We start from the raw sequence: 26,860 nt of genomic DNA on the forward strand, positions 1-26,860 counted from the left end.
ATGAATTTTATTAAAAGTGGCTGGTCATATTTATCATCAAGTTTCACACAAAGTGAAGAAGATCCTGATGAACAGAATACAAGTTTGGAATCTTCAAAAATTACTGATGATATAATTGAGGAAGCTGTAGATACAGTGGAAAACGAAGCATGGGGAGACTCTGTAGATAACAATGACGAAGAATTAATAGAGTTCACAGATGCTATTGATAGCACAGATGATCAATTTAGGCAGACGCAGCTTGACGTAACACAGTCTTATGTCGATTCCCCTGAGAGTGTAGTGGAGTCTAATGAAATTTTAGAACAGCAAAGTCATTCTGTTAATGATATGACAGAAGGTGTTACTTCAGCTGATAGTTCTCAGAATACAAACACAATCAATATGGATAATTCAATAGAAAGTGAAGCAGTTGGGTCGGAAATAACAACAAAGGCAGAGGGGTATGTTTTTGAATGAATTTTATGTGTTGGGGTTGTGTTGTATTAAAATTCATTTAGCCATGCATGTATTTAAACTAGGTGCATAAATTTTCATTTTGGGTCTGCAAAATTTACGTTCAATTTTGGAATAGTACGACACCTCCATTATAACATCAAATTGTGGTCAATTTTGTTCAGTAATATGAGGCAATATGAATAAATCGGCAGAATTATCACACTTAGTTAGGTTTTGATTATTCTGTCGATTTCACGTACATATACAAGTGTGATACTAAACTATGTTAGATTCCTTATTTTGGTAATATAGTTTAAAAATGATAAAAGTAAAAAAAAACATAGTACATTATCCAGAATTCTAACTGAAATTTTTCTTTAATTATAATTTCACTTTAAAAAAAAATTTAGTTTTACAAAAAAATTTCAGATATCTGACTTCATTTTCAGATACAATAATTCCAAGTTTTGCCACCATAATTGAAATTAATGAGTACTATCTAAGTGTTTGAATTGCGTTTTAATTTATGTTGCCATCATCTCAGCCTCATAGTGTGTCAGGAATCAGTTCTTTGATAAGTTTAGTTGAAACTTGAATTTAAGATTTACCTGCATGCCTTCAGAAAATGCCAATGCCACTGCTTGACTAGCTTGTGGAATGCATGTGTTGGAAGATAACATGTTTGACAGTTTGTTTATTCAGCAATAGTTATAGAAATAACTCACAAACTGTCAATATTTTGGCAGTATGAATTTAGAGTTTCTATTTATCATAGAGAAATAGATATCTTGTTATAGTTCTTAGTTAGCGTTTGCCAGATTATGCCTTAATTTCGAAACTATGCAATTTCACATTTCTAGCACCTCATAAAATATCTTTTTTGACAAATTAAAATTTAGAATTTTTATATATAGTGAAATAAATAACTGAGTCATATTTTCTCATTGAACATTTGCTATCTGGTGACTAATCATTTAACATGGTGTGAAATGGTATTTATATGTGATGGTGATACTATCAATTAACCTTACATGAATGTCCTGTAAAATCGTTTTGGCTTAGTAATTAGACATTGATATAATTTGGATTAAAATTAGTGGATTAAAATTAGTTTGAAATATCATTCGCATTAAGCATTTAGTTCCTGGTTTGGTCCTAAATTCGAAGCAAGTTAACAATCGTCATTTCATAGTAGTTCCTAGTTTGATATATCTTTATTTTATGGTCCACATCCACAATTTAACTGTGAACAGGGTTGCCAACAATTGAATAATTTACTATAACTAATTTATTCAGAAACAATAGGATCGAAAAAGGGAATTTCATTTTTATAAATGGTGTTTAGCAAATAGGAAGAATGTGTTGTTATTCAAAATATTATGTGCCAGTTTTTGGCAGTTGTCCAGTGTGTTAATTTATTAATCGATAATTCAACATTCCTATATATTTTCCAACAAGTGAGAATATGGATTTTAAGTGTTATTGTAGGATTTATAAATTTTGTCAATATAATGCGGAGTAACAAATATAAATGCAACAAATATTCATGTAACCAAAATATTGAAGAAAAATAAATAAAATAATTACCAAACTGCTGAGAATGTTGTTATGCAATAAGTAGTATGGATTGAAAACGTTTTGAATTTTTTTTTTATTGTAATCCAAATCTTTGTGCAAATTTCAGCTTCTAGGCAATGTAAGTTCTCTAATTTAAAAAAGGATATATTTATTCATTTACAACATTTCCATCATTCTAAGTGGTAATATTCATACTATTCTATCAATCACCATTCTGATCAAGATGTTGAAAAAAATATCTGAATATATGGCCAAGAATAGAGAAAGGTATTGGTGTGTCTCAGCGCACAGGTTTAATTGCCACAATATACTTTACAACTGTTTAAACCACACGGTTGCACTTTTTTACATACACATGGATTGCACTTTTGAAACACTAAAATTTCTATCAGATTTCTTCCATTTTTAGGTTTGATATTCTATGTCTAGTCACTTAATGTACCAATATGTTAATGTCCTATGCATTATTTAATCTTTATAATTCCTTTTCCATGCTCATTTCGTAGTTTCAAATTTCTAAACTTTTTCTGTATGGGAATTTGATTCACACCCGTTTTTTCTGTCATCGTACCTACTGTCAAGGCAAAAGTTGAAAACAGAAGATTCCTGAAGCCAGTTCAAGCGAAAATTGGGTGAGGGTGTTCGAGAGAGTTGATCGAAATCAGTGGATATCGTTTGTCACTTAGCAGTCACTGGGCACCAGTTTCATAATGGCCCGTTCAAGGTATCATGAATCTGATGGAATCCAAAAGGAAAGTTGATTATACGGAAGCATCAAGGATTTTCAAGCACGCTGTTGATAGTTTCGAAATCGGAAATTGGTTTGCAGGTGTATTCGCATTTGAAGACTTCTTGAGTCATATTCAAGAAGAGATTTACGCTACAGACAGGGATTCTGTAGTGTCAAAATGTGCTATAGTTAACACTGCGGAGATCCCTGGCGAGCATTGGTTTGCTGTTGGTTATGAAATAAGGCGAGGCATGGTTACTTTTAAAGCAAAATTCTCTTATCCCTGACTCTAATTCCTAGGCTCCACTATATACTTATAAATGCTTATAAATGAACTAAATGGCAATGTTGTCAGTGAACTTTTTTTCAGCACTGTAAAATCAGTTACCGTACTTATGTCACTCCATGCTATTGTATTTTGCTGGGAGCAAGAATATTCTTCGACAATGGATAATAAATACTTACCGTAGGCTATTCATAAAACCAAAGCATAAAACTGTTAATACCGCTTGGCCTTTAAAATGCACTGTTTTTTATGTATATTTATTATAATTATGCTTTGCTATTTCTTTAGCATTTTTGCCAATCTGTATTGAATCTTGTGCCTATTTATTATGAACTACCGTAATTTATTGTTTAATCCAACGAATACCTTGTAAGTTCCTATCTTTACCATTTTGTGAAATTGTGTTCTGTTCAAAATACATTAGGCTATCTAGAAATGAATTTTCTGAATGATGAGAATGATAAATTATGTTTTAACATTTGAATTTTCCACCAACACCATGAATCACAAACTCTTGTTGTTGTTTTTTATCAAAAGTTGAAACTATACTTTGATTAGTGATTGCACTGCGTGGTGTTTTTAATTGTTTTATTGCTGCAACCTAACTTGGGTGAACTACAGATGCTCAACACATTTGCTTATTTGCATTGGTATGTATTATTTGCACATTTTGCTTGGTGTGTTTACATTCTATCACAATTGTTATTGCGCAGTGGCCTAGCGGTGATCACATTACATCAGAAAGTGCTGAGAGATAACCAAATGTAAAATTTCATGCTTTAGTCATGTTGTTTAAAATGTCCACTTGTCTAATACTATAGAAATTGTAGACATAACTAGAAGGTTGCTGCTTTATTTATATATAATACAAATGTTATTAGAGCCTGTCTTTTAAAATTTTCTGATACTTTATGTTTCAAAACTAAGAATTTTAAGTTATCAATCAGGATTGCTGTTTTTTTATAGTTTTGTCGAACATTCTTTCGTCAAATCAAAATGATTTTAAGTTTGCAATATTTGATTTTAAACAAATTTTAATCTTTAATCAAACTTTAATTGAAAATTGGAACAAATTACTTAATTTTGTTGATCAATTTCATTTTTATTAACCGTGTTTGTTTTTCGAGTGTTGAGTTGGATTTTAATAATACTTGCTAATGATTAACATATTTGGCCAACAATATAGTAACGTATATAGCTTTTTTACCCAGATATACATCTTTGGAAGCTTCAGATTCTGATGATTCAGGGGAATTTATTCCTCCTCCTGCAGCTCCGGTTGGTCCATCTGTTAACACAGGTTTGTATTCTATGTTTAAAATGGATATTTTGTTAAGTTTAAGATTAATTTATGCTTATGGTTTAGCACAGAGGTGTGCACTTGTGGCCACAACCAAGCCCGCCAAGCCGTTTAGTGTGGCCCTTGTCAAACCTCAGAATTTTTGCCTATTCAGTCATAAAATCCGAATCTGATAGTTTATATTTGAGTCGCCCACGTTGGTGAAAATACATAATGTTTTTTGCTTTTGTTGTCTATTACTGCAAGGCTAAGCAATAGCCACATTATCTTCTCTTGCCTTACCTGCATGGTTAAACTGTTTTCGTGTGACCAGACTATATGTCTGAAGTTGGTGATAATATGGCTTATTGGAAATAAATATTGCAAATCCCTGGTTTAGCAGAATATATATTCGGCATTATATGCCTGACTACTTATCATTTTAACGATGCAAATATTATTTAATAACAATGTATCTAATCTATCTTTTTGACAAATGAGTGAGTCAATGCATTATGTTCCATTTCATAGTTCATAGATAGTATTTGTAACATTGCTTTGAGGAAATGTCATAACAATGAAACTGTTGATATTACTGTCTGTATTTATAGTACGGTATGTTTCGTGGATTTGTTCAAACCGCTAATTTCATTGGATTGCGACTATGTGTTGTCTGTAGTATTATTATATATGAGGCACTGAATACAATTACTCTTGTCATTTATGTACATTGAATTCTAAACAAAAACTCAAAAAAAAAAATGAAATGAGGTTCCTGAAATGATTCATAAGATTTTTAAATTTGTTTTTGATGAATTTTTTTTTTATACAGAATCACAATTGAATGAAATAATAAAAAATCTTGGAGGTGATTTGGGAATTTTGACTCTCGAAGAAGAAACTCAATCAGATGCAACAAACCCTGGTGAAAACACAATTGGTGAAAGTCTATATTTAACTGCATATGATCAAACCATTTGCCCATCTGCCGAAGAAACTTTGTTCAACTCGTTTTCAGTTACAGCAGTCGGAGCTGATTTGGTGAGATATTTCACAACAATGGACAATGTTACTATAAACCAGTGTTCTTCAAACTTCATTCATCAGGAGTCCACTTCGCAATTCCAGGAACAAAAATAAAAATGAGCAAAATTTGAAAATTGAGCAAAAAATAAAAGGCCGAAGTGCTTGCATAAATTATTTTGACACAAAGTATTGAATCTTGGTTTTATTTTGGTGATGTTGGGGTTATGTTCTAGATTCAAATATTGCAAATTTGGTCGATATTTTGTTTTAACTTGAGTTTGTTTCGAAAAATATTTTACTGCTCTCATCGACACCTTATGCGACCCTCCAGGTTGTCAGAACTTCCAGTTTGAAGATTACAAGCAGTACTTCAAACATTGCTCCTTTTTCCCAACTCGTTAAACTATGAGAATAAGCTGTCAGACCTCTGATCTCTATTGTTAAGCTGCGTTGGCAACTTAGTTTACTATCCTGTACTTGTTTTGTTTCTTTCTTGGTCATTCCCAATAGTTAAAAAGCTATTATTAATTAAAGAATATCAATAATAATCAGGTTGTCAATCAATTTTTTCCGATTGAAGTTGAAGATTTATTACTGTGAGATTTAGTTTTTATATTCAGTATCATTTTATTTGAATGTTCCTATAAGTTTATTTCTGAAGATCCAAAAAATTGCTCTCATTCAGTAGTAGTCAATGTATAGTAGCAAGCCAAAATTGTAGATTGTTGCGTTACGACTAAAATTGTTGCAAGCTATCCTAAATGTGCCAAGGGATACGAATATTTAGATTTACATCAGAGAAACTCATAAATATTGATTGGTGTCAAATTGAAGTACACTCAAGTTAGCTCTTTCATCAGAGCAAATGAATTTAGAAAATTTACATAATGCCAATCGTATATGATGGTAATTGTGCATTTACAGGCAGCAGGCGTTTCTTTATATCCATTTTTATGTTCTATTTTAATAATTTCGACGCTACTCAAACTCTAATTTATTTGCCTGTATCTGAATACTTGTGATTTTTATTGTCACATTTTGTTAAGATATGATTTTTATTTGACAATGTTCTCGTATTTGTTATTCAATATCCATTTTTTTTCTTCTTTTTCACACAGAACTATAACGGAGAAACCAGTCCCGATTCAGCAATTGCAAGCTCATCTAAGTCAAGTATCTGCAGTATAGACTCTGTGAAATTAAATTTTGATTCTGCATCTGATCTACCAGATAAACCGTTACAAATCACCAATGCCATTGACGCAGATCAACCTTTGACACCACAAATTACGGACGGCCAGTTTTTCACAGGCTTAGATGACACTCCGGTAGATCAAGCATTTTCAAATTCAATTTTGGATACAACTGTTAAAGAAGTCGATAATACAGAAGAATCTTCAATTGAGAATGCTGTAACTCATTCTTCTGATAATACTGATAAGGAAGATAAAAATATTGAAGCGCAAGATAAGGAATCAACTATTGATGTGATACCTGATATTGTATCTGATACTAGTACAAACACACAAAACGACCACGGAAACGACAAAAAAGACGATAAAGTGCCAGTTTCTTTCGAAGAGAATAAGTTAGAAATACAATCATCAACAAGTTCTCAAAATAACGAAAAAGAGAGTTCAGAATCCAAAATGGATGAAGAAGAGATACCAATAGGTCGTGGTGCCTACACTATTGATTTTGATAACTTAGATGATTTCAATCCATTTCAGTCTACAAAAGCTGTGAGTAATTCTCCTGATGTTCCAGATAAGCCTTTTCCTGCCAGCATAGCCATGCAAAATAATCTTTCTGTTAATGATCCAAAACCTAATGTAGAGGACGTTACTGCCATTGAATCTAATCATATTGAAATAGAACAAGAAAAACCAACCAGTGTTTCTAAGATTGAAAAAAGTGTTTCTGACGAACCCAATCAACAACCAATCATAAATGATGTATTACCGACGCAAAATGAGAAAATCGTTCAAAATGAAATTGTGAAGCCTGTGGAAAATAGCATTGTAAGTTGAACCATATTATAAATTACTTTTTGCTATTTTAATTTATGAAATTGAATATAATATTTGCAGCAGGTTTTTAAGTAGTGTAACAAATTTACTCGAATATCGGTTGAACTCAGGGTATAATGTTTCTTTTTTACTGCACACGAAAAAATCAGATAGTCATTCATAAAAATAGTCGCGGTGTTTGAAAATCTGCTTTATACAAGATGCAATGCGACAAAACAAATCTGATGTCAATACATTAGTCATGAAAAGATTCGAATGAGAGGAAATAAGGGTTGAAAACAGAATATAGCGAATATCCTTTTATCGATAAGATAGTTGATTTTTTAAGGGAATCTGTTTAAAAACAATGCCACACACTTTCAGAAGTAAGGAGACTCATCTGTGAGCAAAGTTAATGCGGCTACTGAAATACCGTTTAGAAATTTCTCCTGTTACTCATATTACTTTTCTATTACAGGAAGAACTGCATTCATCGAAAACTGAAGATAAATTACAAATAGATTCAAAACAAGATCTGCAAAACGAGGATTTATCAAAATCTAACCAAGAAGACGAACCAATTCCTATCTCAAAAGGATCATATACTCTAGATCTCGATAATTTAGATAGTTTAGATCCTTTCAAGACCAGCAAAGGCCTTCAGAATTCTCCTACGAAGCCAACTTCTACGTATAGCTTCAATCTTGATAATATGGAGGACGCTGATCCATTTAAATCCAGTAAAACTTTGTCATTTTCTCCTCCTAAATCTCCAGTGAAGAATAACGTTGGATTTTTGAAACACATGAATAATAATGAGGAACCCTCTCTTCCTGAACCTGTTAAAAAGGTGATTTTTTTTTCGTTGTTTGTAATATTTAAAGAATAGTTCGAGGCGAAATATTTGACTCATAGCAAGTAGTAAACGACAGTCATCTTTGAACAATATTACGGGCGACCACCCAAATACCAAAATCTACTGAAATCATGTATAATTATGGTGCAGTCATCAAGTTCCAATAAATATGGTTGCCGCAAGACTTTAAGCAGTACAAGTCTCTTGCCAAACACCAATTATTTCTATAGTCCCAGAATGGTTGTTTGTTGTTGTTTGTCTTTTTGCTTGCTGAAATCTGAATGATTTCAAATTTTTTCAGACGACTGTAGAAGATAGCAAGATAGCAAACGATTTATTGATAATAAATGATGACGTGGCTGGAAATTTGGAGAATGTTGATCCCTCACCCAAAAAGAAGGTAAGCTTGAATTATGTTTTTTTCCAAATTTGTTCACACAAATACATGTTGATAGAGAGAATAATAATTCAAGTTTTTGTTGCATATTTTGTGGCTCTATTTGTGTCATTGCTAGCTTACAGCTTATCAACACATCCTTCACTTTTATATAGAAATTAATAAATCTGTCTAGCGAAAAATCAAATCCTATTTTATATACAGCCAGCTAAGAAGCCAGTGTTAGGAGCAAATAGGAAGAAAGTCAACCGACCTATGAAAAAAAAAGAAGCTCCAATAAAGGCACCAAATCCTGAACCATCACCAACAGATCCAGAAGATGAAATCATACTTCCGAAAGGATCTTATTCAATAAATTTTGATGATCTTGATAACTTCGATCCATTTAAAACATCAAAAGGACTTTGTAATTCTCCTACTAAAACCGTGAGCGAGCCGTCTTTTGCTCCGCCACCTAAGGTCGGGGAAGAAGGAAGGCCTGGAACAGTAGAAGACTCGCCAGGCAAAGGAACACCTGTTGATCCGCCTGGATTATTGACAAAGAAAACAGATGAGGTGGGTGTAAAGTTACTAAAATTCAGAATACACTCTGGAATATTGCATTATGTGAAAATGTTGCATTATGTTGGGTCTTGTTTAATAAAGAACACATAGAAGACAATTTAGTTTCACTGAATTTGAAGCTACTATGTTGAAAAAGTAAGAAAGCTATGATAAAAATGATATGATTGGCTCTCCTTTTTTTTTTAACTTTTGGGAAATACGGTAAATACCACATAGCCGATCTATCCACATTGCTTAATATAAAATACTTTTATTTTTTATATTCATTTAGCCGATGCATCATGAAAAAGAGGTAGAAGATAAACCAGAAATATTAGAAGAAACAAAACCAGTTGAAATCGAGAAATCTCCTCTGAAAAAAGTAAAACAATAATCTGTTTTGGGGCAAAACCACATTAGTAAATAAAAGAATTATACTGATGTTCGTGTCGACAAATCTATTAAATGATTTCATTTGATTGCGTATCTTAGTTTTATTAGGATTATACCAGTGGCTCTGAAACTTTCGTTGTTCATTCCCTTTTTCTGAAGACGTTCAACGATGCTGTTCTATGAGAATACATAGTTTTGTTTGCAAAGCATTTTGATTATATTTTATTTGTCATATTCAGTAATAAAAATGTAAACAAACAAAGGTGAAAGACTAAATCCACAACAATGAAAGAATTAGACAAATCATGTTTAAATTAATGTAATCGATGCAAATGGTAACTGAGCCCTTTGCTCAGTGCACTCAGTGGGGAATCGTTCTATGGCCTACAAGGGAGCTTTGAGAAACTCTAGTTTCGACTAAATAATAGAAAATTAATTCGATGTAATTGCTGTATTGTTGCAAATTTCATATTCAAAAATTTACTCACTATATTGATGTGATTATTTCAGCCTGCAAAGAAAGTTGGAGGAACACCTGGAAAGAAAAAGAAGAAACCACCTGCTGCATTCAAACCTCCTGAACCAGAAAATAATGATGAGGACGAAATTCCTTTACCAAAAGGAACTTATAATCTTGATTTTGATAATTTAGAAGCAATGGATCCTTTTAAAACATCAAAAGGTAGTGTATGAATGTTAGTTGACTATGATAATTCCTATTTGCTTTTATGAAAGTTATATTTTATAAATACAAATTGGACACCCAGTCAGGCTTGATTATTAGCATAGTATAGTAACGACACCCAACACTAGTATTGATGACTGTTTTATTAGGATATGTCTAATGTTGGCTAACTAAGCATTATTTTTATCCCCATGATTAATTAATGAAAAAATTTTGAATTGCATTACAGTGTAGAAATGACCACTGTTGCCTGATTTAGTGGTCAGTCATTTCGCTACATTATGGTTGTTCCAATAAGCATATATCTTCTTGTTTTCAGCTTACTGTCTATGTCCCGACCTTAATTACTTATCGATCTTAAGATCGGTAAGTATATTGATAGGTATTTGTCTGTGTGTCTGTTAGATGAACGCGATATCTCGCGAATGCGAGGTTGAATCTGCTCCAAATTTTGCATGTGCATTCATCTTATCTCGGACCAGAAACCTATTGATTTTGGGCGAATTATGTCGTATAATTAGCGAGTTATCAATCAATTATTGATATAGTGATCTAGATTTTTGTAAAGCGAGAGAATTTTGAGACCCGTCGAGTGTGTGTGTGCGATGCGCAGTGCGCAAGTTACAAGAGCGGATGAATCGAAACTGCAGTTTCTGTTTTGGGGGATCCCCTAACTATCGATCGATAAGTCTTCGGTTTCCAACCGATATTCTCGTTATGTTATTGTTATTGATTATAAAAGCAGGTTCGCTTTGTTTATGGCTCATTATATAAACATTTATGTTGTAACAATCTCACACAAAATATGTTTGGATTTGAGAGTTCTTACTTGAATGTGAGAAAAGCGAAACAAGACCTGCTCTTAAGCTTCTGTGGTCAAATTCAAAAACGCTTTTTTTATATCCATGATATTATTCTTAATAATACAATTTATTTTTGATCAAAGGTCTTACCAATTCTCCAACTGACAAAAAGTCATCCATAGATTTTACCAATCTGGATTCGATTGATCCATTCAAACCATCAAAAGCGATGCAGAATTCTCCTCCATCCTCACCAAAGATTACAGTAAACGACAAGAAAGAAAATCAATCAGAACCAGTAGAGTCAAATAATGACAAGGTATTCTATTCTTTTTTTATGAAATTCATCTGCTAAAGTAAGAAAAAGATAATCTTGTTAGCCAGACAGATTTTATTATTGAAATCTCACAGTAGAGGCTGAGAATATTATCCTGAGACTATTTTTTTTAAAGCGAGTAGATTGGTGTTGACTAATTCTAATTTCAATTTTGAATATTATTCAACTACTTCAATTGACATTTGCTTGGCCCAAATGCACCATCAGAAAAGTTTGTATAGTTGCAGTGGTTAAAATGAGTTTACTTGCTGATAAAGTTTTCTCCTGTTCATTGGCTTCTTTATTCTCTTTGTTTATTCTGTTTCATAAATCATGCTTTGAAGTTTAGTTATTGATAAACTAATTTGATACAATTTATTCTATACTATTTATTCTATTCTAAGGTTTCAGAAGATAAACCCATTGTAGAATCTACAGCTGATAAAGCTGTTGAGGAAGAGAAGAAGCCTGAAGTTAAAAAGGTTTTCACATTTATATGTATTTTTGTGTTCATCATGTCCATTATTTCAGAAAATGTTTTGAATTAATTATTAGTAAATTTATATTTTTGAGAACTCTTGGTTTAACCTTTTTTTTGCAGAATAGTCATATCTGTGTCAAATTTATTGTCCAAGTTAACAGTAGAACTCTTTTGAGATAAAAATAAATGCTGTGATGCCATTTATAATATATTTTATTTTTCCATTCTTTTTTATTCACAGCCGGTAAAGAAGAAGACTGGTTTGGCTCGGAAAAAGCTTATCAAACCTGGTTTAAAAAAGCCTCCCCCTCCAACAGAAGATGAAACTAACACGGATGAACCTCCGTTACCGAAAGGAGCATATAATCTGGATTTCGATAACCTTGATGCAATGGATCCTTTCAAATCATCAAAAGGAATTTCCAATTCACCAACAAAAAATGTTCCTACATCTGGATATCCAATGAACCCGGATGACCTTGAATCGATCGATCCATTCAAACCGAAGAAAACACTGATGATGAATTCACCACCGCGTTCTCCAGCTGAAACTAAACCTGAACCTGGGGTAGTTGAAGAGGTAACTGACAATAAGACTACTTGAATTTCTTGAGTTGTAGAACTACTACATTGAATTTCAAATGGTTTCATTGTGTACCCCTATTGGTTCATTTCCAACTTATTACAAAATTAGCGTCAGTAGCTTCGGTAAAACTTCATAGAAAAGGGCAACCGCCAGAGCTTTGGTAAATGCGATAGAACCTATAAGATGGATCAGTTGCCTGGTGATATTTCAGGAGCTCAGAAAAAGTGTCATCTTTGGTGACAGAGCTCAAGATTAAACACGAGAGCTCACGGAATTTCAAATGAAATATCCTGATTCCGAAGTACTGGATGTTTCAATAAAGCGTCATATTGGCAAATTTTACTGCTTTTGCATATACAGTGATAAGCTTGGCAATTTTGTGCAACATCACATGCTTCCTCAAAGCACCCACATTTTTTAAACTGATACAATTGTTACAAATGGCGTAATCATAAAACTATTGCGGATATGGACCAGCTGCAGATCTAAATGGTTTAATCAAAAAACTAAATTTCAATTAAAATACATGGTTGGTTAAAACCAGTTTGCATGTTGTTGTAAAAGAATGTCGTGTCTGCAGATTTCAGAGTTTCCTTTGCTAATTCATTAAAAATTAATACACGCTGATGTGCTGATGTAATATCAACTAGGCTATTCCCTATATCAGGGGGGTCCAGGATTGGCAGCTCCGCGGGCCACAAAATTACTTTTGCATTGTTCGCGGGCCACAATAGTGCCAAAACTTTGCTCATTTAGCTTCGCTAGTTGCCTCAGTAAGCCATAACACTAGTCAATTCACTGACATTAGTGGTGCAACAATATGTCAAAAGATTTTTTGAATAATTTTTTGTTGAAACAACAAGAAATGCGATTTTTTGATTCCTCTCTGAATGCGATGTGGGCCACAGATAAAGAAGCGGCGGGCCACATGTGGCCTGTGGGCCTGGGCTTGGACCACCCTGCCATATATTATCAAGTTTATTTTTGACAGACATGTACAATCATACACATCTTCATAATCCACCTATGATAATAAAATTGGTTTGCAGTCTAACCTAAACAAAATCTTATATATATTGTTTTGATATTATCGCAGTTTTAGATAGAGTTTGTTGTGTTAGTCCCCTTTTTTGAATGCTAACAAACTTTGAAATAACAGTATTTATTTATATTATAATTTTTCTAAATACGAAATTTTCAAACAGCCAAAGAAAACACCAGTGTCAGTTCAAAAGAAAAAGAAGAAAGTAGTTACGAAGGTACCTGAACCTCATGTTGAAGTTGATCTTGATAACGCTGAACCTCCGTTACCGAAAGGAGCATATAATTTGGACTTTGATAACCTTGATGCAATGGATCCTTTCAAATCATCAAAAGGAATTCCCAATTCACCAACAAAAGATGTTCCTTCATCTGGATATGCAATGAACTCGGATGACCTTGAATCGATTGATTCGTTTAAACCAAAGAAAACATTGATGATGAATTCACCACCGAATTCTCCGACTAAAACTGAAATTGAACCTGAGGCAATAGCAGAAACCAGTGAGGTAAATTTATTTTGTATTTTGTTTGAATTATAATTAGTGCAACCACTTAGTGGTTGAATCATTAACATTAAGGAAGTTGGCGCCGTACATTGGAGATTTCATGGTCGTTTCAAAATATGGTAGAAATTTACATACCGGTGAGCGCTTGATGCAATGCACAGTCTTGTTCTGTAATAGAGGCATGAAAGCACGCCATATTGAATAAAAAATTGAATCATGAGTCATGACCTACTTCAGAAATGCTAGCCCATTAATGACTTCTCTAAACAAGGCTCTATGTGAGTATTTTTAGTTGTTGTTAGAAATTACACTTTTGTCAGTCCATCTTTGTGCATTTTATTGACATATATGTAAAAACTTATGTTTTGTAAAAAATTCATTTGTTATTATTTTATTACCTATTAAAGCATGGTTGGTTGGTCTGATAGGACACTTTGTCATCGAATTTTTAAATAAATTCCTGTAAATACGCCGAAAGCCGTAAATGTCTCTTTTTATCAAGTTTTGGCTGAATAAATTAGAATTTTCAAGTTGTAATTTTTTTCTGATATTAGGGACACTGATTAGATAGTTGCACTGTTTTAGACTGATATCCTCATGGACATACAACAAAGTTATCAAGTTTTTCATATTATTAAATATTCATATTAATTTGTTTTAATAAAGTATTTCAATAGGATTTTGTTATTTTAATTTCTCTCCTATTTTTGAATGTAAACAACATATGGAATGACAGTATTATTTTACCTTATCATTTCACTTTTATTATTCTATGACAGGCGGAGGAAAAAGAAGAGTCAACACAAAAGGAAGCGCTTACAAAAGTTGAGGAGTCGAGTGCCATCATTGATTCCAACGCAGAACCTCCGTTACCGAAAGGAGCATATAATTTGGATCTTGATAACCTTGATGCAATAGATCCTTTCAAATCATCAAAAGGAATTTCCAATTCACCAACAAAAGATGTTCCTTCATCTGGATATGCAATGAACTCGGATGACCTTGAATCGATCGATCCGTTTAAACCAAAGAAAACATTGATGATGAATTCACCACCACGTTCTCCTGCTGTCGAAAATGACAAGGTAATTTTTCTTTTTGTGGAATATACTTATTTTTTATAAAAAGATAGCTCTGAAGATTTGTGATGTAATAATAACAAATGTCTAAGAACTTGCTGGAATGTGAATGTGAAAAGTTTAAAAATGCCACAAAAACTTTGGTTAATTACCGAATGGATTGAATGAAAATCTCTTTGTTGAGATAAAGAAGTCTGAAATCAAGTTTTTGAGATTACAATGAATGTAATGAATCATGGTGTTATAATATGCCTAGGGCATTTGATATATATATGACATCATTTGCCATAATGAAGTATCACAATAGATATATCAGTATTGGTTTATTATGTATTACATTATATTGAAGTGAAAGCAAAGTGAACTAATTCAGTTTGAACAATATTAGAAATAATGATATTTGTGAAGATTATTTTCTTTTTATGATTTAGATAGCCTAATCATTATGAGAATATATTCTAATTAGATTATTTTGGAAGATTTTTCGTCTTTGGATGAATGCATTATGCATATTGTAAATTCTGGCATTTTGTGATTTGTAAATATAATCAGTGAAAATCAAAAATTAATTTCTAATAGAATTTCAACGCAATACTATTCAAATAATCCGACATGAATGGTAAAGATAAAATATGATTTGATGCATACGTAAAAAGAATCAAACTATGAGTGCTTTTGCAATATAGCTGTTAGAATATTGTGACCCATTTTTGTCATATTTGGGAGAAAAGATATCTTACAGAATATTATTATTAACCCACTGATTCATTTAAAAAAAGATTAGTTACTTGTGGATTGCAGTGTCTTGTATCACATAATCCTTAAATTTGGTTCCAAAATCTCTCCTTACTTTCCTATTCAATTATTTATCATGCAGGGTCTGATAATTTTAGTTTTTTTTATAATCCGTAGCATTTCGGTTTGAATAATTGAAAACTTTCATGTGCAATCGATAGACTGGACATAGTGTATGTCGGCTAGTATTGGGTTTGATGATTTGCTCATGAACTTGGAATTAGTGTTGTCAGTCATCGCTCTGTCATGTTTTTATTCTATGATAATAGGATGGAAAAAGAGTTGAAGTGACTTAAATATTGCAGAGATTTATCTATCTGAATATTTTGGTTTACCTCCATATTTATACTTTATTCAGTCTTTTCCCAGTTGAGTTATCTAGACAAATTTTTGCGGATATTTGTATGTTTAATAGCTGAATACATATATTGCCTAAAAACATTGCTTCATTGATCTTGTGCATTTTAAAAAGATTTTTATACATTATATTATTAGACTATTACTAGACTCGTCTCTTCCATTGGTTCGTTACATATGAATCTCTCATCCAAAAAAGTTAATGCAGCGGGAACAATAACTGGCTGTTTGTTCCCAATTTTTTTAACCAATGGAGACTAGTATTTAGAGAAGAGGGCCTGCTTCTTTTTTAGATATAAATATGGAAAATGGAAATGGATAAATATCACAAAAATGAAAATCCTTGCATTATTTTTTCCTACAGTTAAATGAAAATACGCCGGACAGTGAAAATAAAATGAGAGATCTAACATCAGTTACAAGTACAGATGAATTGGATCCAGCTTTTCAAACTGCTAATGAGACTGTAGATATTTCAACAACAGAAAAGCAGAATGAAAACAATTATGTCGAGGTAAATACATTCTATTGTTTCGGATAATTTAATATTCTAATTTTCTGTTGGGAAGTTGTAGAATAATAATAGCAATATCTGTAGCTGTATTGTATAAAGTTATTTGAAAAATTGAATTACGAATATAATTTTAGAGCATGGAAATTACAAAGGAAAATGAAGTAGCTGACTATAAGAAACTACAGCAAATGGAATTTGATAAAGTAAATGAAAATGAAGAGTTTTATCCAGCGAGTGCTGGTAAGTTTGAAACTAACTTTTTTCATTTAAAACCAACTTTCACATTGAAATTAATGTTCTGACGCTACTGCTACTGTTGAAATCAAAATTGATATGACTCCAGGGTGCAAAAAATCTTTATGAATATGAAGTTGAGGGCAAAGTGAAATATTGGTTGCAGAATTGTTCGCCGCTCAAAACATCTCACTCGATCTGTTTGTTTTCAAACCTTGGCATCGACAAACTTTTATTTGATACTTTTTAAATGTGCTCCATCAAGACATATTATCATCTTTTGGGCATGTGCAGTACGTTTCCCTCATTTATTGGAACACAGCAGTCACTGAGTGAATTGAAGTTGAAGACAATTTATTAGTATGATTCGAAAAGTCGACTCAAAATCAGGTTCTATCGATCTTTCCATGATATCGATCGACGTGTTGGTCACCCCTGCTATACACAATAAAAATTAAAAAAAGGCCGAATTTTCATTTATAATTTTATATTACCACATATCATAAATCTTGTGATCCTAATTAGATTATTAATTAAATTCAGAATACGCATAACCCTATTTCCTCCTTAGGTAGATTAATGTGGAAGCTTAATAATGAAAAATTAATTGCCATTTATGTTTTGTATAAACTTATTAAGTATGGGGAGTTCATTATTCATGTTTTATTTTCAATGGCCATACATAAACTGTAAAGTAAATTCCACTTAAGGGTATTTGTTATCAGAAGGGTCCTATTGTGTTGACAAAGTTTTTTCTTTCCAACATAACAGCTCCTTTTGTTACTTCTTTTGTCATGTTGAGATCAACTCATCGTTGTAGTGTTTTCACGACTCTGTGTTAATGTAGTGGTAGAAATGCCGGTGTTAGGTGGAGTCAGTTTAGTGCAGTTTCAAGTGTAAAGATAATGTGATATTATTTTGACGTATGGAAAAACTGACAAGATTTTAAAAAGTTGTTTTGGTATATTATAGTCTATAGATAGATCAGTTAGAGACGAGACTGAAATTTGTTTCCTTTTCATGTAACGACAAGTTAGTTACCGTAGTTAATTTCATTTAGTTGAAGTTTCACTTTCTTCTGAAAAAGGCTGTAGTAAATCAACTACTGATACGTTGGGACGTACTATGTTTTTAAAAAGTGGGGTTCTGTCTGATTTGTCATAGTTCACTGATTTATATTACGCTTTAGGTGAAGAGCTAGACACAAGGTTTTAACCCCGATCTTCAAGTTAGTTTCAAGTTCTGAATAATCACCAAGGAATAGGCCTAGGAATTTGTAGCTTATTCATCAATTAACTTTACCTTGTGGCCCCATTGTGGCTAACACCAAAAGCAGATTTTGAGGTATTAGAAAAGTGGAAATGATTTTAACCAGTTTTTTGCACAACCTTATTAAAACATATCTAATCACTGTCTTGTCTTCAAAACATTATATCCCATTTGACTTGTTTCAAATAGATTCTTCCTGCAGCAAATTTTATTAAAAAACGACTTTGATGCTGAATTAGGAGCAATTTTTATTACAAATGAAGCCACTGTTGTTGTCCATATTAGGGGTGTGCAACCTTTAATACCAGAGGGCCAGATACAAATAACTGGGTGAACCTGCGGGCCACACCTTTATTCAATAAATGCCTTCTCGTAGTTGCAGAAAATGATCTTATGACATACAATGTTAGCTTTGCACAAGCTAGCAGTTAAAGCATTGTAGGCATAGATAATAAATTGGTCTCAGGTATTAACTTTGCAATGCAAAGGGTTGGAATTACTTGCACATACTAGATTAAATTAAATTAAAAACTTGTTTCGTGGGCTGCACACTATTCAAAATTGGCACTTCTCTGTGGGCCGCACAATTTTTTCTTGTGAGTCGAATTTTGCCCACGGGCCACAGGTTGCACACCACTGATCTATATTATTACTATTAATATTAAGGACATGTTTTGAGAACAATATTGATTTCTCTTTTAAATGAATTCCTATATCTGACATATATTCTAATTTTATATTTTCCAGTTTTTGAAGATTCTGCCTCTCTTGATTATCTCGATCAATTATCTGGATCTAAGGTGAGTTTTGTTGATGTTTGTATTCTAATGTTGTGGTTAGAATAGTATTTCTATATTTATCTCGCTGAAATCGTACACGGTAGCTTGTTGAAATCAGTTAGCCAGTTTAATGCATGGTCATGGCTTATTAAATAATAGCGATTTTTTGGGTGTTGGCTTAATAACTAATTAAACATTACTAGGTTTTCTTTCAAACTGCTGTCATTTAAGGAAGATAATCATTAACTAACTAACAACTATGAGAATAGCTATTAAGAGCATGTGTATAAATGGTTTAGGGTCTGTTCTCTGAAAATTTACTATTAGTAAATGCAACTATTACAACTGTGCAACTGTGGTTGCACTATTACTAGCGATTAATTTTAATTTCTATTTCGTTTATAAAATAATGAATTATGGAACTTCGTGAATGTTAGATTTTATTTTGAGTGTTTTTTGGCTTTCCCCCTAGTTATTGTTCAATTGTACTAGTCAAATATTTTTCATTACACATCTGCTTTTAATTTCTTATATATCAAATATTTTGAGAATAATTTTATATTTGAACAGTATATTTACATTCTTTTATGAAGTCAAGTTTAATTAAATACTTCTCAAACAATGTTATGAGCAGGCTGAGAATGGAAGTAATGTGAGTCTGAGGTTTCGTCTTTATAAAGTTTAGTTATGCTTCTACAAAATTACCAGCAGGCAGTTTTTCAAGTTCTAGAAATATCTCAATAAATTTTAGTTATTGCTGCAACCCGTGGGCCAAATTCGACCTACACGAAATAATTGCGTGGCCCGCGAAATGGTATGAGCGAGTTATTTCGAGCCTATATTTGAGTCCAATTTATTATGTATGCTAGAGCGAAGTGAAAACCCTTGTCATAAGTTAAATATTAAAATTTTTGTGCTCGCAACTACTAGAGAGTATATATTAAATAAAGGTGAGGCCTGCGGTTTCACTCAGTTATTTGTATCTGTCCCTCTTGTATTAAAGGTTGCACGCCCCTTATCTATCAGACTGTACTGTAAGGAACGCATAATAAATTAGGGATCATAAGCATTTGATGCAGTAGATGGAACAAGCTCCTCGAAGTCAATTCTTTAGCCATTTAAACCAAGAGTATTGTCAACATGTCAGCCAAATTTTCTACATAGCTATCAGTTGAGATTACACGAGACTAATTACTTATTCCTCTTCTACGCCTTTGTACATATGGACTGTGGCGCTGTAGCATGAGTGGAGTTAAGCTTACTTGAAGTGATTTGATGGTCTTACTATCAACAGAAATGTCTTTTGTATTCGTGTGCAGCAAGACTCTTGAATCGTTCAAAATTCAGATATTTTATTTTACTGTTACATGAGCATCCCGAAACTTTTTGAAAGTTGTAAATCACCTTTTGCATTGATTATATTGTCCCATTTTGTGCCCAAATGTACCCTGCTCCACACTTGATCAAGCGTTATCTTGTAATCGGTACTAGAGTAAAGTATTCGACCAAATACTTATAGTAGTTCACAGGTTTTGTATTCCTGAGTAAATATTGACAATGAACGTATTATTCCAAAGTTTTAACGACAGGACGCTTTAAATAGTATTCAATGCTTAGTAGATTTGTTTTACAACAGTTTTGAATGGATGCCTAGCTTAATATTATTAAGGTTACCATTTGGTGAGGCAGGATTTAGTTGTCTACCGCAGCTATTATTATGACAGGTGTAGGTTGGAGGATTTGTATGGGCCGATCTGTCATTACTAGTGTTTTGTTAATTAACAAAACCAAATTTATCCAAGAATTCATTTGCTCAGAGATAGTTTTATGTAGACATTTGGTAACCAGTTACTTGGAATTAATCAATATCAAGCTTTTAGAATGCTGCATTAGAATTTTTATATGGTTAGCCATGTTGCAGTTATAAAATGTAATTTCATAATGTGCAACAAACTGTAATTTTGTAGTAGCTTAGCAATGTATCTCTGAAACCAGTATTGATATGTTATATTGAAAGTTGCCTGGGTTTACTCAGCTTTATAGCAGCTTTTTTATTTCAATTTTTGTGTCTGTGGATTAGTATGGGATTGCATAGATATTTGAAAATCATCATTTTGATGGTTGGGGGTTGGCGTGTTGATTGTTATTAGCATCAGGTGTTGTGGCATCGTATGTGTACTCAAGTATAAGAACCCTGATAACTAATGTTTTTAGGGTGGTTTATGCTAAACTGGACGGATAATGGCCATTGTATACCAGGTATCTTTCAAGTCGAAGAGTGCTTTCCACACATGACAAAATCGAAACCCTTCTACTGAAAGTGGAAGTCCATATTCAGCAGATTTTCATATCTGTGAACGACTTTAAGTGTTCAAAAACATGCAAACTCTAGGTCGAGTACCATAATAAAATATAGCTCATATTACTGAGCTTGACTCTACACTATAACCATAAACTTACTATCCTTTGCCAAAAACTTGGTGATTCTTACTTACATCAGATTTTTGTTATAAATTATTTATTCTTTTATTTCAGCCTCTAACAGAATCCGATCTAAGAAAGCAATCGCTTTATGTTAAATTTGATCCGTTGGTCGGCAATTCTCCAATAAAACAAATCGATCAACAAATGCAAAAAGACTCTCAACTGAATGTAACCAGGTAATTATATTTCTTATAATAATGATAGTCAGGGCAAAAATGTTTCGTTTCTTGTTTTGTTTTTAGGTTTTTTATTACCTAGATTAGATTCTTTGTGTTGCAGCACTAGCCTCAATTAATGGTTGTTAGCCTTTTAGATAAAATTAATAAATCAATTTATACACAATATGCCACAATATGCCCGCCAGGCCATTTAGTGCGGCCCTTGTCAAGACTCATTTTCCCTATCTAGCATAAAATCCTAATCCGACAATAAAAACACATAATGTGTTGAATCTTTCGCTTTGATTACTGTGAGGCCACCGACAAAAAATGCTGCACACCCATTTTTTAGAAAATTTGACCATACACAATTTGACTGTGCTCTTGATGTATATTAGAGATTGCCATGTATCAGAATATTTTGTATAATTTTGTTTATTTCAAGTATTTTAAATGAAATGATATATTCCAAATCTGCTTATTGAAAATTGTCTATGCAAAAAGCAATTTTCTTGAAATCTTATCCGAGCAAAACTTTTCGATATCTCTAAACCAGTGGTTCCCAATTTGCGGCCAATTATGGGCTACATCACAATTTAAAATGGCCCGCTGAACTTGAGTGAAACAACACTTTATATTTTTGTGTTCAAGATACTATCAATTGTAACATTATAATCACAGTTTAAGCGCATGTATTTTTATAAAAAGCTAACAAGCAGTAGTTTAATTATACGTACCAGTACTGGTACTGGCCCTTATGAGCGCTCCCTTCTCTCGGCCCGCAAATACCCTTCCACAACTAATTTTGGCCCCCGGTTAATCAATTTTTGAACTACTTCTCAAAACAGTTGCTGTTAGGCTTGGAAAAGTTTCTGATTTTTTATTCATTTTGACATTTTAAATATTTCAGGGATATTACTGAAAATAACATTGATGATAAAGCAATTGGTGATCATATACAAGTAACGGAACAACAGCGGGTATCACATTTACCACCAGCAGAAAAAAATTCAAATGAAATTATTACTTTAGCAGGAACAAATGAAGCTGTAAGTTAAATTCTGTTCATATACTGGTCTATACCGTGTGCAGCCAAAATTATCGAAAATGAGATAGTATTCTGGATACATTATGGAAAAATATTTGGCTCTCCAAAAGTACGTGGCCACAAGTACTTCCAGTGGGCATAGGATAATGATTTTTGCACTCAATATTCCCAACCCCCACTTGACTACGTCGTCTAAAATTACGACACTACGACGTCACAATCAAGTCATCGAGCTTGCCAAAGGATAGCTACGATCATCCGAAATGGCATCTGTGCCGACTAAATTGAACTCACTACACTAGCGATCTCTCTCCCATCGGTATCGTTTCGACGTGAAAACAAGAGAAATAACTTGCTCAACTTAGGATGATCGCTTGCGCGTTTTAGACGACCATTCGTATACTTTGGAACCTTACTACGTTACTGCAACTTCGCAGGGACTCACTTTTCGGATGACATAGTCAGGTGGGGGTTAGGAATGACATGTGCAAAAGTTGTAGAGTCAGACCAACTAGAAGTACTTGGGGGGTGCATACTTCGGGAGACCCAAATATTTTGTCTATCAAATTTATCCTTTATGAGAATATATTCATTATATTCATTATCAGAAAATATGCATAAAGTTTTATAGAATACTTTTGTACAAAAAAGTCAATATTTAGGTACTTGGATTTGATTATTTCACTATTGTTTACAGTGAGCCATGTCAAAGTAGCGTGTTTTAGCCCAATATCAAATCCTCGAGTAAGATAGCAAGATTTAAAACATACTAAAACAAGTTGTTAGCCCTAAGATGTTAACAGGGAGGTTCATAATTTTTCCAAAAATGAATTCATTTTTTTTTAATTGTTGAAGTTCTGTTTTTGGGGCTCCCGAAGTATGCGAACCAAGATGGCGGACATGGGAATGTAATATGTGTACTAGGTTAGGCCATAATTTTAGGTATAAAAACTACGGGAGGCTCTTGGCTGGTCTTCGAACTGATAATAAGGACTAAAATAAGGAAAATTGGAAAAAAATTATCACCTAACCCTAACCTGTTACCCATGTTACGTTCCGATGTCCGCCATCTTGGTTCGCATACTTCAGGAGCACCCTTTTTTTTCGAATAATTTTTATCGTGTCAATCGGCATTTGGTTACCAATTAAAAAGTAACACTAGAAGCAGATTTTCGATTTGTAATTTTTTTGATGTCCTAATCATGTATCTATAATTTCTATTTACAGGTAGCACCACCATTCCATGTTTCCAGTGGACTTGAACTTCATTCAGTATCGATGGATAGTTTTAATAATCAATCTTATATAAGTCAACAATCTTCTGCTTCTTCTATATTTAAATATACACAAGCTGATTTAGATAACGTTAGAAGATCTGCTGAACAGGAATGGGAAAAAGAAAAAAATGAAGCTAGGAAAAAAGAAGAGACAATGAAAGCGGAAGCCGAACAATTGACGTAAACAATTTTTTTATTACCGGCATTTAGACATTTTGAATTTCTCTTAGATTTTAGTTTGGCCTATACCTGTATTAGAATATTATTTCCTGTTGTGCCTTGTTATTTTTTTACGACTGGGACTTGCAATTTTTGGGAAATATTTTTCTGAATTTTTTACTTCATTTTTGACTGAATATTGGATGTATGTTTTTTAGCAAAAGAACAAAATTATTTGGGAATTATAAATGTTTGTAATGAATCTATTTTTATAGTGTTTAAGTTTTCAACAATCTGAGACTTCTAATGGCAGTAATATATAATATATATATGTATGTTGATTTCATATCACAACATTATTTTTTTTCAGTACTGTTGTGAAAGAATACGAAAGACTATTTGCTGAAATTAACAGTAATGGAAAGATGACTCGTGAACAACAGTTATTAAAAGCAGAACGCGAACAATCATTAGAAGATATGGCTGCATTAGAAAGATCTCATGAAGATTTATGCAGAAGATATAACAAGTTAAAAGCTGTTGTAGTACAATTCAAACAGGTATTATAATCGTAAATTTCTAGTAATAGTATGATGGAATTTCATGTTTATTCTGAAAAGAAGAAAAGCCGTCAAGTCAGCTGAAGCATTTAAGGAGAAATCATGGCCTCTGATAACCAGTCCATGCCGGGTATGGGAATAGTCAACTGGTTGTTTTTTGGATGAGTGGATTTGCATGATGAAAATGATTCCAGCAATACTCTTGCACACAATTATGTTCCACTGGATTAAACCTGTGAAACTCGCGCTAAGTCCCGATGCGTCAATCGTCAAGCCAGTTGGGGTATGTATGTGTGAAACCTGAAATATTCCACTGTCCACTTGTTCAGAGTCTTGTTTAGATGAAAAGATGTGTGAGCACCCATTCATATTGGTATCTTTTTTACAGAATGAAGATATTTTGAAAAAATCAGCAAATGAAGTGATGGAGGAGGCAAAAGAAACAGAAAAGAAATATATATCTTTGAAAGTAAAAGCTACTGAAGAGATTAAAAAGTAAAATGAATTTATTATATTTTGATACCTCCGGTAATTATTTATTTTGTGGGTATGGTGTCATAGTGGTTAATGCATTAGATTTTAGGGTAATTCAAATTGGGTGAGAAATGTTGAATCCTAATAATATATTTGATTTTATACAAGGCCTGGGAACTTTCTTACAAACCGATATATAACTGTAACTGTTTTTTTTTACCTGAATGTCTGTCATAATATTATCATTCAAAATTTTCTTTTTTCGTTTTAGAGCGAATGCTGAATTACAATTTGTCAAAATGAATGCACAACAAGAAGTAGCAAGGGCACAAGCTCAACTAAAAATGTTAGAACTTAAATGTGAATCTTTAACTTCACAAATACGAGATTCTAAAAAAGAAAATGAAGAATTAACAAAGTTATGTGAAGACTTATTTGCTTGCTCGAAACAACAGGAATAGCCATATATATGCACATCCACATACTATTATTGTTCAGTACGGTAGCCAATCTTTGGATCATTGCAAAGTTCAGAAAAGCGTAATCCAGACTAAGATTTTCATCGATGGTGCATTCTCTAGCGACAGTTAACCTTAATTTCGTTCCAAGATTAATATTTTTTATTTCTGAGTCGGTGTGCGTGACTTGCTTTGAGCAAATTTCCTTCCAAAAAAAGAGAACGAAAAATTTGAAAGCGTTTTGCAGGCGCGTCGAAATTACATTATTCTCCTGGAAGTCTAGAGAATGATTTCATAAATAAATTTGAGTTCGAATATGAATTTAACGTAAAAGTATTATTGGAATGGCCATTCAAAATGTCCATATTGTGTCTTCGTTTCTGCAAAAATTCAGACGAAAAAGCATTGTTAATTCTAAGCAAAATCTTCTCGATTGTTTGTATTCAAATCTTTGAAACAGAGCAAATATCTTGTTCAGAGTCCAAAGCAAAATGTCTTTAACCATTTCTCTCGTTGTCAGGACGATTTGTCAAAAATAGGGCATAATATCTCATTTACATAAAATCCAAAATCTACTCTACTTATATTTATAATGAAAATGCAACAAGTGTTTAATTGTAAGAAATGAATGAGCGAAACTATTCCCTGTTTATCCTGAGTTATAACAGTTATTAGGCTGCTGAACTTTGACTTGTGATGGGTTGTTTAAACTAGTCTGCTAGTCCAGGTTATATGGTGGATGCATTGTATTAAAGTGCCTTCAACTTTTGCAAGTTATTTTTCGTTCGTACTCTATTTTGTAAAGCAATTTATTTTCATTGTATAAAGTTTTTTTTTGACACTTGTTTGTTTCCTTATGTTGTCATGGTAACTTATTTATATTGCTGCTTGTGGGTGGACAGGTAACAATCAATAGTACAACTTTTATTGTCATACATTCTTCGTTCTATAATGGTTGAAAATTAAAAAATTTGAAACTTTATTGGTAAGAATGGAAAAATCTGGAACGTAAGATGGAATAGTTGATAATTTTTGGACGAAATTTCAGTTCTACTACACTCATTCTGTTCTGATTAAGATAAAATATATTCACTGCATTGTAACTATAGTATTTCATAACATATTTTTAAATTTGATAAAATCTCTCGTTTTCCATCAAAGCTATTGTAATACTTGGGTACTTTACAACCTCAATTCTCCATGATTTAGAAGAAACGAGTGTTTGATACCTTCATTTCAGTAAACCTCCATAAACCTTG

General features: G+C 32.7%; 1 protein-coding gene across 2 annotated transcripts; it reads left to right on the forward strand.

Moving 5' to 3' along the window:
* On the forward strand, window positions 1–26,860 carry LOC120327155 (uncharacterized). 2 transcript variants are annotated; one of them, XM_039393577.2, is made up of 23 exons: window positions 1–443; window positions 4,244–4,332; window positions 5,144–5,352; window positions 6,456–7,358; window positions 7,825–8,196; window positions 8,504–8,602; window positions 8,804–9,154; window positions 9,435–9,524; window positions 10,046–10,217; window positions 11,167–11,342; window positions 11,744–11,821; window positions 12,062–12,400; window positions 13,612–13,956; window positions 14,736–15,041; window positions 16,552–16,701; window positions 16,836–16,941; window positions 18,952–19,004; window positions 21,519–21,643; window positions 22,536–22,674; window positions 23,901–24,130; window positions 24,480–24,669; window positions 25,058–25,164; window positions 25,415–26,860. In XM_039393577.2, the coding sequence occupies exons 1-23, from the start codon at window positions 1–3 to the stop codon at window positions 25,602–25,604; spliced, it is 5,262 nt and encodes a 1,753-aa protein (XP_039249511.2). In that variant the 3' UTR covers window positions 25,605–26,860. The 2 variants fall into 2 exon arrangements, with proteins under 2 accessions (XP_039249511.2, XP_039249512.2); XM_039393578.2 differs by lacking the exon at window positions 1–443 and adding an exon at window positions 1,338–2,283.

The sequence above is a fragment of the Styela clava genome, chromosome 4, assembly GCF_964204865.1.
Source record: "Styela clava chromosome 4, kaStyClav1.hap1.2, whole genome shotgun sequence".
NCBI classification, from domain to species: Eukaryota; Metazoa; Chordata; class Ascidiacea; order Stolidobranchia; family Styelidae; genus Styela; species Styela clava.

Coding starts and splice junctions, on each gene's coding strand:
- LOC120327155 (XM_039393577.2), top strand. CDS start 1: ATGAATTTTATTAAAAGTGGCTGGTCATATTTATCATCAAGTTTCACA. Junction 15,042..16,551: donor CTGCTGTCGAAAATGACAAG/GTAATTTTTCTT, acceptor TTTTTCCTACAG/TTAAATGAAAATACGCCGGA. Junction 24,131..24,479: donor GCGGAAGCCGAACAATTGAC/GTAAACAATTTT, acceptor ATTTTTTTTCAG/TACTGTTGTGAAAGAATACG.